Below are 12,192 nucleotides of genomic sequence, written 5' to 3'. Positions count from 1 at the left end.
AGACACCACAGAATGGCCACTTAACGAGAATTTTTTTAAACAAATGCTTAAAAAAAACCCTTAAAATTTCCTTCCAAGTCACACACCATCTTTGTTCCATCACTGACCAAAGTAATAAATGCCAGGGATGTTCATATTCCATGACTGAAAAAAACAGAATGACCTTGGGCCATTGACTTTGTGTTTTCCTTTAACATTTGGTATCAATTTAAGAAAATTAATAAACTCTATTTTTCACAGAGCTTTATTACATATGATTGACAGAACAGAATCACTCTTACACACTTAGCTGGTTTACCACTAACTACATCCATACTACTTGCCTTATCTACTTCTGTGCTATCAAGGTCAAATCACACTCAGTGAAATTGTTTCTCATGAATTCCTTATCACCTTTCTTAATGACGATCATCAATGAGTGACAGAGATTCAGATGCTTCGATGTATCAGTCATGGCAGAACAGTAGCTCTCCCCCAGTCAAAAGTTCAAGTTTCCTCTCCAAATACTTGAGCACAAAACACAAAGTTGGGCTTTCAGTGAAGTTTGGTGGAAGCTGCGATGTTAAATCAAGGTCTTTGCCACCTTCACAGGTGAACACAAAGATCTCTTGGCTCTACTTCAAGAAGGAGCAGGGCAGTTCCAATTTCCTGAACAGTATTTATCCCTCATCCAACATCTTTAAAAATAGACAATCACTACACTCCATAAGTTGGCTGTGAAATGCAGTTGGACACTGTGGATGTAAAAGAGATATATTAATTCAACATCTTTATTTGTTTAAAGATGCTGATCTGGAATTGCATGAAAGGAGTTTAGAAAGATATTGGAATAATCCTGTCTTAAGCTGCTCCATTCCTCAGTTTCAGCTTTCTGGCCTTAGTGAAGGAACTGGAGGTTGGGGGTGGGTGGGGGAGAAAACAAGATTCTGTTTAAACCTTGAGAATGCAATGAGCGCATATCATTAATTTAATAGGATTTTTAATGTAATCTCAATGAGTTAAGAGATTTCACTATGGGAAACAATAACAGTTATAATCAATATTGCTCACATTGTTCAGTATACACCACAAAAAGCTGAAAGTAGAATTACAAAGGGCAGTGTACATATACTATGACTGGGACAAAGGAACATGCTGATAATCAAGCCTCACTATTCTGTAAGTCACATTATTGGAGTAAATCTGTTGATTCAATTACCAAAATGGTCCATCGCTTTTGTTTAGTATGGACAAGGAATGTCCACTAGGTTTCTCCATTGAACTTAACATGATTCTTTTGTTATGAACAAGTGGTGCACTCTGTTAACCCCAAATGTATGATCCCAAATTAAAACTATATCCCCTTAATTCCACACACACACAACCAAAGCAAGCCACATCATTGTAAAGATGATGGGTTTATTAAGAAAAAATGGCTAAAAGGGAAGAAACAACTACTGTGAGCCAGTGTCTGGAAACCAAGGATAAAATATAGAACATAGAACATAGTACAGCACAGAACAGGCCCTTTGGCCCACGATGTTGTGCCGACATTTAATCCTAATGTGAAATATAGTAACTTAATGCACCCCTCAACTCACTGCTATCCATGTGCATGTCCAGCAGTCGCTTAAATGTCCCCAATGACTCTGCTTCCACCACCACAGCTGGCAATGCATTCCATGCATTCACAACTCTCTACATAAAGAACCTACCTCTGACGTCTTCTTTATACCTTCCTCCTAATACTTTCAAACTATGACCTCCCATACCAGTCAATCCTGCCCTGGGGAAAAGTGTCTGGCTATTGACTCTATCTATTCCTCTCATTATTTTGTCCACCTCGATCATGTCTCCTCTCTTCCTCCTTCTCTCTAGAGAGAAAAGTCCGAGCTTATTCAACCTTTTTTCATATGGCAGGCCCTCCAGTCCAGGCAGGAGCTTGGTAAACCTTCTTTGCTGCCTCTCCAAAGCCTCTGTATCTTTCCTATAGTAGGGTGACCAGAACTGTACACAATATTCCAAGTGTGGTCACACCAGGGACTTGTAGAGCTGCAGCGAAAATCTCACAGCTCTTAAACTCAACCCCCATTAATGAAAGCCAAAACGCCATATGCTTTCCTAACAACCCTATCCACTTGGGTGGCAACTTTGAGGGATCTATGTACTCGCACACCCAGATCCCTCTGTTCCTCCACACTGCCAAGAATCCTGTCTTTAATCCTATATTCAGCATTTGAGTTCAACCTTCCAAAATGCATCACTTCGCATTTATCCAGGTTGAACTCCATCTGCCATTTCTCAGCCCAGCTCTGCATCCTATGTCGCGCTACAGCCTGCAGTAGCCCTCTATACTATTGACGACACCTCCAATCTTTGTGTCATCTGCAAATTTACAAACTCACCTCTCAACCTCCTCATCCAAGTCATTTATAAAAACTACAAAGAGCAGAGGCCCAAGAACACAGCCCTGCAGGACCCCACTCAACATTGTCCTCCAGGAAGAATACTTTCCATCTACAACCACCCTCTGCCTTCTCTCAGCCAGCTAATTCTGATTCCAGATTGCCAAATCTCCCTGTATCCCATATTTCCTGACTTTATGAATGAGCCTACCATGGGGAACCGTATCAAATGCCTTGCTGAAGTCCATATACACCACATCCACTACTCGACTGTCGTCAACCTGGCTTGACACCTCCTCAAAGAACTCAATAAGATTTGTGAGGCATGACCTGCCCCTCACAAAGCCATGCTGACTATCTTTAATCACTCTGTGCTTTGCCAAATAGTCATAAATCCTATCCCACAGAATTCTTTCCAAATACGATTTCTTCGGATCGTTGAATATCCTGAATTACTGACAGCTGTAGGTTGGTGCTAAAGGTCCAGATCTAATTCCAATCAACTAGGATTAATTTTATTGAGAATTGTTCAAACTTCACTACTTCAGATTTTATCAGGGAGAGTTTCGAAGTACCATTAATGCTATTTATCAGATTCCCAGGGACACATTCTAAGGAACAGGATTTCAGGATAAAGATCTCAGCTTTTTGAGTGTCTTTTTTTACATTGGCTGCTGAATCTACAGAATAGAATTCTAAAACTAGACAGGGTATCAAGGCAACCATTAGCATTAGCCCCAGTTCCTCACAAAACCAGTCTGTTTTAAAAATCAGTAATTATGGCAACAATGCCATCTCTGACGTCGTTACAAGCTTTGCTTAGCAACTTAAAAGTCACCTGATTTACAGCAAAAACAAATCATAGAATCCCTAGTGTGCAAGTAGGCCATTTAGCCCCTTGAAACCTCCAAAGAGCATTCCACTCAGACCCATCCCCCCTACTCTATCCCTGTAACCTTGCTTTTCCCATGGCTAATCCACCTAGCCTCCACATCCCTGGACACTATGGGCAATTTAGCATGGCCAATCCACCTAACCTGCACATCTTTGGACTGTGGGAGGAAACTGGAGCACCCAGAGGAAACCCATGCAGACCTGGGGAGAATGTGTAAACTCCACACAGTCAGTTGCCAAGGATACAGTTGAAACTGGATCCCTCACGCTGTGAGGCAGCAGTGCCAACTACTGAACCATCATGTCTCCCCTAAGAGGATGGCTTACAGCAAGAACATTTAAAAATTTAGCCTTCATTACTCAGAAATCACATTTCAGTCCAGAAAATGTCCAAATTGTTCAGGAGCAGTTTGAAGGCCTTAAAGGGATGCAAACTTGAACAGCATTCATTATAGGCATTAAAACTAATGAGCAATGCATATATTGCTTACGATGCAAACATAATTGAATTTGAAATCATTGTGATTTCTTTGTTCCTAAGATCAGTATTGGGGGAAGAGGAGAATCTTCAATCAAGGACATTTGTTTCTGTGCTGTACGACTCTAAATATGTGAAAGGTACAATCGAGAAATGAAATTCAGTTCACACAGTTACTCTGCAGACTGTGGAGGGAGAAGGTCTTGCAGAAGGACCATATATCTGAATAGTTAATGCATCTGTACTGTTTGGGGATTGCATTCAGATGTGAATCATTTAGAATTGGAATAGGAAAAGAATTGTGCTATATTTTATAATCAATCTGTTCAGAGATGTTATTACATACCTCTGGAGCAGGTGGGGCTTGAACCGGGACCTCTAGGCTTAGAGGTAGGGATGCCATAAGAGCCCCACTATTGTGCTTTTAATATTAAATGAATTTTCAACAGTAGGAACAGTTAATAGTTAATTCTTTCAGCTTGATCTGCTGGTCAATTATAATCATGGCTAATCTGTATTTTTACTACATCTACTTGCCTTGGTTCCATAACCTAAAATCCTTCCCCACAAGGATGCAATCTGTTTTAATATTTGCAATTGACCCCCAAACACAGCAGCTTACTGGAGAAATAGTTCCAGACTTCCTCTTCCCTTTGTGTAAAGATGTGCTTCCTGACATTACCCATAAATGGCCTGCCTCTAATCTCAACTGAGGATTACTCCAATTGGAATTAAACCTGAGTTCTGTACAGGCATTAAATAAATTTCATCCCTTTTAGATCTTGCTCCCCAAACACTTAAATAACCACAATTTTCCCCATCAAATTACAGACTTTACCCCAGGTAAATCCAGGACTTTGTGCTCAGGGATGGATTGTACATGGTCCCTCCCAGTCCTCTCCCAAATGTTGTTCTTCAAATGCAAAACTGGACAATGTCAGCACAAACACATGGCAGGGTCACCAAATGTAAGGTTAATGTCAGTCTCCCAATTTGATGGCAAACCTGCACTTCCTATCAGGAACCCCATTTAGTGACCAGGGATCAGCAGTGCTGCAGAGGTTGCTCATTGCCGTTCTTGGGCTGTTGACACTAAGAGTCATGATACTGTCGCAGCTGGATAATATAATACGTTAATTTGACTATATGACCCAGTCTCACTTAAGGCCATGCACAAAGTACACAGTAACTAGGACAGCATCTGTCTAACTCCAGAGGCATCAGGTAAAGTCTGCATTGTTTCACATGTAATTTCAGAACATCTTTGTTTCATCAGACTTGGAAATTGAAGCTTTATTTATATGATAGAATTACAATGTACAGAATGCCCACTGCTAGATGGAGAAAGAAGATGGCACCAGGCAAAGAAGCCATGGTTTAAGTATGTTTAAGAAAGATCTTCAGGAGCAGAGATGGAGCAAGAAATTGGGATAGACCAGATCTGGTGGTGGAATCTTGCTGCTAATGCCTTTACGTGGAACAACAGAAATTAAATGTAAATTAAGCAAAATGGCACATTCAGATCATTGGTCAAAGTATCAATGTTAGCTTTATGCTCCACATAGTCTCATTCTATTCCTCTCTCAGAGGTGGATTACATAAGGTGCCAGAATCTCCTAGTGTTGAGGAGAACACAGCGACCCAATAGGTATAGGTTGTGAGGAGGCTAGAGGCTGGATTTCATCACTCAGTATGAGGAGGTCCTACCTCAGAACTGCTAGCCAGAGGTCGACAATTCTGCACAGCAGAGAAACGTAGTTCAGATCAGGACAGGGATAAATAATTGGGAAATATGCTGTACGTCAATCTGGTTATTTAGCACAGGCATGTCCCACCAATGGTTAAATCCTAGTGGCGGAAGGCTACCTGGCACTATTCTTCTAAGGTGGTGAGGAAAGTGGTGGCTGGGTAAGTAGTGGGGAGACTCCCACTGGATTTAACAAGCTGCCCCCACCACCAGTCTTTAAACCAACCAGCAGGGAAGTGTAAAATCCAACTCCGTATGATTCTATGGTTTAATTTCTCTAATGCAATGCTACACAGATTTTAAATAAGAGTAGGCCAATCAGTCCTTATGAATCTGTTCTATTCATTAAAATTATGGTTTATCAGATTGTGGTCCTAGCAATCCCTATAACTGTACACATTTTCTTGATTGACAAGCAAGTCAATATAACTCAGCCTTCCAAATACTTACATAACTGCAGTGAATTCAACAATTTAACTCGGCTGAGAAAGAAAATTCTTCTCATCGCACTTTAAATAGAAGATCACATTTCTAACTATGTCCCCAAGAGTGGTCTTTCCTACAAGGGACAACATCCTCTCAGCAGCCACTCTGTCACACCTCTTCAGGTCCTTGCATGTTTCAATAAGATCACCTCTCATTCTTCTAAACTCCAATGGATACAGACTCAACTGCCACATGATATTTGTCTCAACTACTGTCTATAATAATATACTTTACTTTGTCACCACTCTCTGAATAAAGAAGTTTTATGCAAATTCTTTATTGAATTTATTTAAATAGACAAACAAATCATTGACAGCTGGAATTATAACAAATTACTATACAAGCTCAAAAATAATCTATAGTTCCCTTCAGTTTGTAGTTTTGATTCCAAGCTTCTCCAAGGAATTTGAAAATAAAAATGCACTTATTCAATGCAGGAACTGAAATCCACGTCACATTGTCCAGCTCTGAACTCAATGTACAAATACAGGTCCATCATTGTCGAACTGTATTTTGCAGTACTCTTCAATGATAAACAAACTGCATTTTTACACCTGTTTATGAAAACTAGAAATTGAGCAAGATAGGGTAGGATTAATTGCAGGTACAGGTTCTGATGGAGTTAACTGTTGCATGATCCTAATAGTGTTTAACTGTGTCACTGTTGTGTTGGTTGTATAATGCAGGTGATTGTAGGCTCCCATTGAATCCTGGCTCCAGTGATGTCTCAGACTGGCTCCACTGTTGCCATTGCTTTGGCTGAATGAACTAATTCTAGCAAAGCTGTAAACTGCCTGAAAGATGACATCTGCAGACCCAGTCCCTGGACCTGGGAAAGACAAGACAAACACGACTGAGACAAGTACAATCACAGACAAATATCACAGAGGCACAAATGATAAATATAACTGATTTATTAACATTTGCATATTATTAATTGTACATTAGAACTATAAGTAACAGTTGTAAAGAAATCTGGAAAAATTGGGAGTTTTAAACTGGAACAGTGAGGGCTAAAGGGAATCAAAAGGTTTTCAAAAATTAATTAAGCTTCTGAAAATGTAAATAAGGCAACGAAAAGCCAATAAGGGACAAAGAGAGAGTCAAAAATAGATACAGATTAAGGAAATCACCCCCATAATCTAATTGGATCTGACCTTTTATTGAACAATATTACCTTTTCTACTACAATTCCTATGAATACACAAATTAGGAGTAAGAGTAGATCAATCAGCCTTGAAGCCTGCTCTTCTATTCATTAAGATTACAATTGTGGTTCTAACTCCACTTTCCGACCAATCTCTATACCCTGACTGGTCTGTTAATTATGAATTAAACTCATTAACCCTGCTTTCACAGGTCTCTGGGGAAGAGAATTACACTGTCTAATGATACAAAGGAAAGAAAATTCTTCTCATCTTGTCTTATAAAGGAGAGCTAGGAGAAAGTGAGGACTGCTGGAGATCAGAGTCGAGAATATGGTGCTGGAAAAGCACAGGTCAGGCAGCATCTGAGGAGCAGGAGAATCCATGAAGAGCTCATACCCGAAGTGTTGATTCTCCTGCTCCTCAGATGCTGCCTGACCTGCTGTGCTTTATAAGGGAGAGCCCTTATTTTCAAAGTTTCTCTTCTCACTCTCCAAGTTCTAGGTCTCTCCCACAAATTCCATCAGATTTTACAGTTTTCAGTAAGATTACCTTCCATTTTCCTGAACTCCAATGGATACAGATAAAGCCCTCAAATAAAATAATCCCCTCATCTCAGGAATCAGTTAAGTGAACTATTTGTGGTTGATCTTACTCTTTGTCTCTCTCTCCCCCCTTTTTCTGTGTGTCTCTCTCTCTCTACCTTCATTTTTCTCTGTCTCTTTTCCTCTGTCTCTCTCTCACTCCCTCCCTCCCTTTTTCTGTCTGTCTGTCTCTCTCCCCCCCTTTTTCTGTGTAACTCACTCTCCCCCCTTCCCCAGTCTCTCTCCCTCCCCCTCCCTTTTACTGTGTGCGTCTCTCTCCCCCGTTTTCTCTGTTTGTCTCTCTCTCCCCCCCTTTTTCTGTCTGTCACTCTCCTTTTTTTCCCCATCTCTCTCCCTCCCTTTTTCTCTGTCCTGTCTCTCTCCCTCTTTCCCTGTCTCTCTTTTCCTGTGTGCGTGTGTCTGTCACTCTCCCTTTTTCCCTCTGTCTGTGTGTGCGTGTCTGTCTCTCACCCTCCCTCTCCAAACCTGAACGAGAGGAACATTTTGATCACCAGTGCACTGCCCTATGTCAATAACATCCCCCACCTCGGTAACATTATAGGCTGTGTGCTGAGTGCAAACATGTTTGCCAGGTGAGTGGGACAATCAGGGGAAGTGGGTGGGTGGTGGGGGAAAATGGTGGTGAGGCAATGATGCTGATGATGTATGTGGTGCTACAGGAATGACTGCCCTGATTGTTAATCCTGTCCCTTAATGTGGTGAGGATGAGCCAAATAGCCTTGAGCTGTTCCCATAGGGCAGACTGGAGGAGAATGAGGGGGCTGAATAGCCACCACCTGTTCCCACATGACAGGCTGGAGGAGGGGGCTGAATGGTTTGCAGCTGTTCCTGTGTAACAGTCTGGGGGAGGGGTGGCATGAGAGGAGGGGGGGGAGTAGCATTTTTGATAAGGGATAGTATTACTGCTGTATTTAGGGAGGATATTCCTGAGAATATATCCAGGGAAGTTATTTGGGTGGAATGGAGAAATAAAAAACAAAAGGATGAACACCTTATTGGGATTGTATTATAGACCCCCTAATTGTCAGCAGGAAATTGAGAAACAAATTTAAAAGGAGATTTCAGTTATCTGTAAAAATAATAGGGTGGTAATGGGAGGGGATTTTAACTTTCCAAACAGACTGGGGCAGCCATAGTGTTAAGGGTTGAGATAGAGAGGAATTTGTAACGAGTGTACAAGAACATTTTCTGATTCAATATGTAGATGTGCCTACTAGATAAGCTGCAAAGCATGACCTACCCATGGGAAATCAGGCAGGGCAAGTGTCTGAGGTGTCAGTGGGGGATTGATGAGGGCAGACCGGTGGATTGATCTATATGGAGTAAGGAGTTCGGCAAGGTTAACAAGATTAGATTTCATGGAATACAGGGAGAACTATTTGGAAACATAACCGGCTCGAAGGTAGAAGACAGAGGGTGATAGTAGAGGACTGCTTTGCAGACTGGAAGCCTGTGACCAGTAGTGTGTCACAAGAATTGGTACTGGGTCAACTGCTTTTTGTTATTTATTTACATGATTTGGATGTGAACACAGGAGATATAGTTAGTAAAATTTGCAGATGACACCAGAATTGGAGGTATAGTGGGCAGTGAAGAAGGTTACCTCAGAGTACAATGGGATCTTGATCAGATGGAGTTTGATATATGTGAGGTGCTGCATTTCGGAAAAGCAAATCAGAGCAGGACTTATACACTTAATGGTAAGGTCCTGGGGAGTGCTGCTGAACAAAGAGACCTTGGAGTGCAGATTCATAGCTCCTTGAAAATAGAGTCACAGGTAGATAGGATAGTGAAGGTGGCATTTGGTATGCTTTCCATGTTGTGGCTGTGGAGCACATTGGTTAGGCCACTATTGGAATACCCGTGTGCAATTCTGGTCTTCCTATCGGAAGGATGTTGTGAAACTTGAAACGGTCTAGAAAATATTTACAAAGATGTTGCCAGGGCTGGAGGATTTGAGCAAAGGGAGAATAAGCTGGGGCTGTTTTCCCTGGAGCGTCGGAGGCTGAGGGGTGACCTTGTAGAGATAAATAAAATCATGAGGGGTATAGATAGGATAAATAGACAAGGTCTTTTCCCTGGGGTGGGTGAGTCCAGAAGTAGAGGGCATAGGTTTAGGATGAGAGGGGAAAGATATAAAAGGACCTAAGGGGCAATCTTTTCAAGCAGAGTATGGTGCATGTATGGAATGAACTGCCAGAGGAAGTGGTGGACGCTGGTACAATTGCAGCATTTAAAAGGCATCTGGATAGGTATATGAATAGGCAGGGTCAAAGGAATATGGGCCAAGTGCTCCCAAATGGAACTAAATTAGGTTAGGATATCTGGTCGGTATGGATGAGTTGGACTGAAGGGTCTGTTTCCGTGCTGTACATCTCTATGACTATGAATAATCAGTGAACATTTTCTATTGCAATTATGTTCTTTCTTAAATAAGATGACCAAATCTGTACACAGTACTCCAGGTATAGCCTCACCAATGCCTGGTACAACTGTAGCAAAATATTCTTATTTAAATATTCTATTGCCCTCACAATAGACAATAACATTCCATGTGCTTTTCTATTCCCTTATTGTACCTGTATTAACATGTTATATTTAAAAAGCAGGATATCAGATCCCTCTATCACTGAGGTCTGCAATCCAACACTACTTAAACAGCTTGCTTCTTTCCTATTTTTCCTGACAATGTGAACAAGCTCAGATTTTCTTAAATTATCCTTCATGTCAATTTTTTGGTCCACTCATAACTTATGTATCTCTTTGCAGATTCCTTATAACTTCAAAACGTATTTTCCTCCTATCTTTGTGTCTTCAGCAAAGTTAGCCACAATTAATTTGACTCCTTCATCTAAATCATTGATATAAATTGTAAATAGTGTGACAATGCTGCTCTTTTAACAAGGTTATGTTATCCTTGGGTTTTTTTTTGAAAAGGGTTGTAAAGGCAGGTATGTCTGGAAATATCTACTTAAGAAGGTTTCTAAGTCTTTCTTTTAAAACACTTGCACAATGAAAAGGGAGTTGAAAATGTGTTGCTGGAAAAGCGCAGCAGGTCAGGCAGCATCCAAGGAACAGGAGAATTGACGTTTCGGGCATAAGCCCTTCTTCAGGAATCCTGTTCCTTGGATGCTGCCTGACCTGCTGCGCTTTTCCAGTAACACATTTTCAGCTCTGATCTCCAGCATCTACAGCCCTCACTTTCTCCTCCAATGAAAAGGGAGTGGCCAGTTCTCCCAGTTCAGGGTTTGGTTTGGTTTGAGCAAGTGGTCTGTTTGAAGCTGTTGGTCAAGCTTTAGTTGGGGAGAAAGTTCCAGATTCACCAGAGGTTTTCTGGCTAACTCTCTCTCGGACATCTCTCGTGTAAGAGCTTGCGTTTGATTTTATCTTTTTTTGCCAAGGTGGTGTTTGTGGGAATGTTGCAAATATGTGGAATAGCATTGTTAAGTTGCGACAGAGTCGATCAGGTTTTCAGATAGATTAAGTTATTCTAAATTGGGTTCTCTTTTGTTCGTGTTTCATTAAGTACTTCTGTTTTATTTAAAACTGAGTGGTTGGGCCAGCTGCATCACTCCTGGAATATCCACTATACACCTGCTTATAACAACTAGAAAAGTTACGGTCTGGGTTACCTTCTTGAAATGTTTTGAGCGGGTCTGGCCTGGTCCATAGCAATCAATAAGGCTCCAGCTCTGATCCTAGTGACATTCCACTCATTATATCTTGCCAACAAGAAAATAGCCCATCTATGCTTACTATCTGTTTCCTATAAACCAACCAATTCTCTATTCTATACTAAACTTTTTACCCCCTTAAACTGTGAGCTCTATTTCTGACCATATCTTTTGTTATGACACCTTGTCAATTGCCCTCCAAAAATTTAAGTACACTATATCCATAGGTTCCTCTTTATCCACAAGGGTATATGAAAAAAGGCAGTACATTAGTGCTTCTAAACCATATAAATTGGGAGAATCAAATTGACAGAGGTAGCCACACAAAAAAAGAATTCATATAATATATTAGGGAAAATTTTCTAGAACAATACACCAAAGAATTGCAGATATTGGAAATCGCTGGAAGAACTTCAGTTCTGAAAAAGGGTCTCTGAATCCAAAACATTAACTCTGCTTTCTCTCCACATGCTGGAATTTAATATAAGGTTTAAGTGAGATATTTGGGTCACAAACAGCTATGCTAAACCTAAATAAGGATAATTACAGAGGGATGAGGGCCAAGTTGGCTGGAGTAGACTGGGAACCTCCACCGCATCTCTTCCACTTCCCGCTCCTCCGCCCTTGAGCCCCGCCCCTCCAACCGCCACCAGGACAGAACCCCACTGGTCCTCCCCTACCACCCCACCAATCTCCATGTACAGCGCATCATCCGCCGTCATTTCCGCCACCTCCAAACGGACCCCACCACCAAGGATATATTTCCCTCCCCTCCCCTA

General features: G+C 41.2%; 1 protein-coding gene across 3 annotated transcripts in view; it reads right to left on the bottom strand.

The window, feature by feature from the left end:
• Positions 1 to 6,236: 6,236 nt before the first annotated feature.
• Positions 6,237 to 12,192, bottom strand: part of cog2 (component of oligomeric golgi complex 2) — a 72,071-nt gene continuing 66,115 nt past the window's right edge. For all 3 annotated transcript variants that reach the window (XR_006309874.2, XM_043680947.2, XM_087979013.1), the window contains one exon: positions 6,237 to 6,818. Coding sequence is in view for 2 of the 3 variants with exons in the window: in XM_043680947.2 (XP_043536882.1) it covers positions 6,717 to 6,818 (102 nt within the window). In the remaining variant the exon portion in view is untranslated. The remainder of the gene's footprint in view (positions 6,819 to 12,192) is intronic.

Source organism: Chiloscyllium plagiosum, unplaced genomic scaffold (assembly GCF_037043375.1).
Source record: "Chiloscyllium plagiosum isolate Xiang-an unplaced genomic scaffold, Cpla_swu_hap1 HiC_scaffold_3, whole genome shotgun sequence".
In the NCBI taxonomy this organism is placed as follows: domain Eukaryota; kingdom Metazoa; phylum Chordata; class Chondrichthyes; order Orectolobiformes; family Hemiscylliidae; genus Chiloscyllium; species Chiloscyllium plagiosum.
Note: the sequence above shows the minus strand (reverse complement) of the source record. Positions and strands in the feature narration are given on the sequence as shown.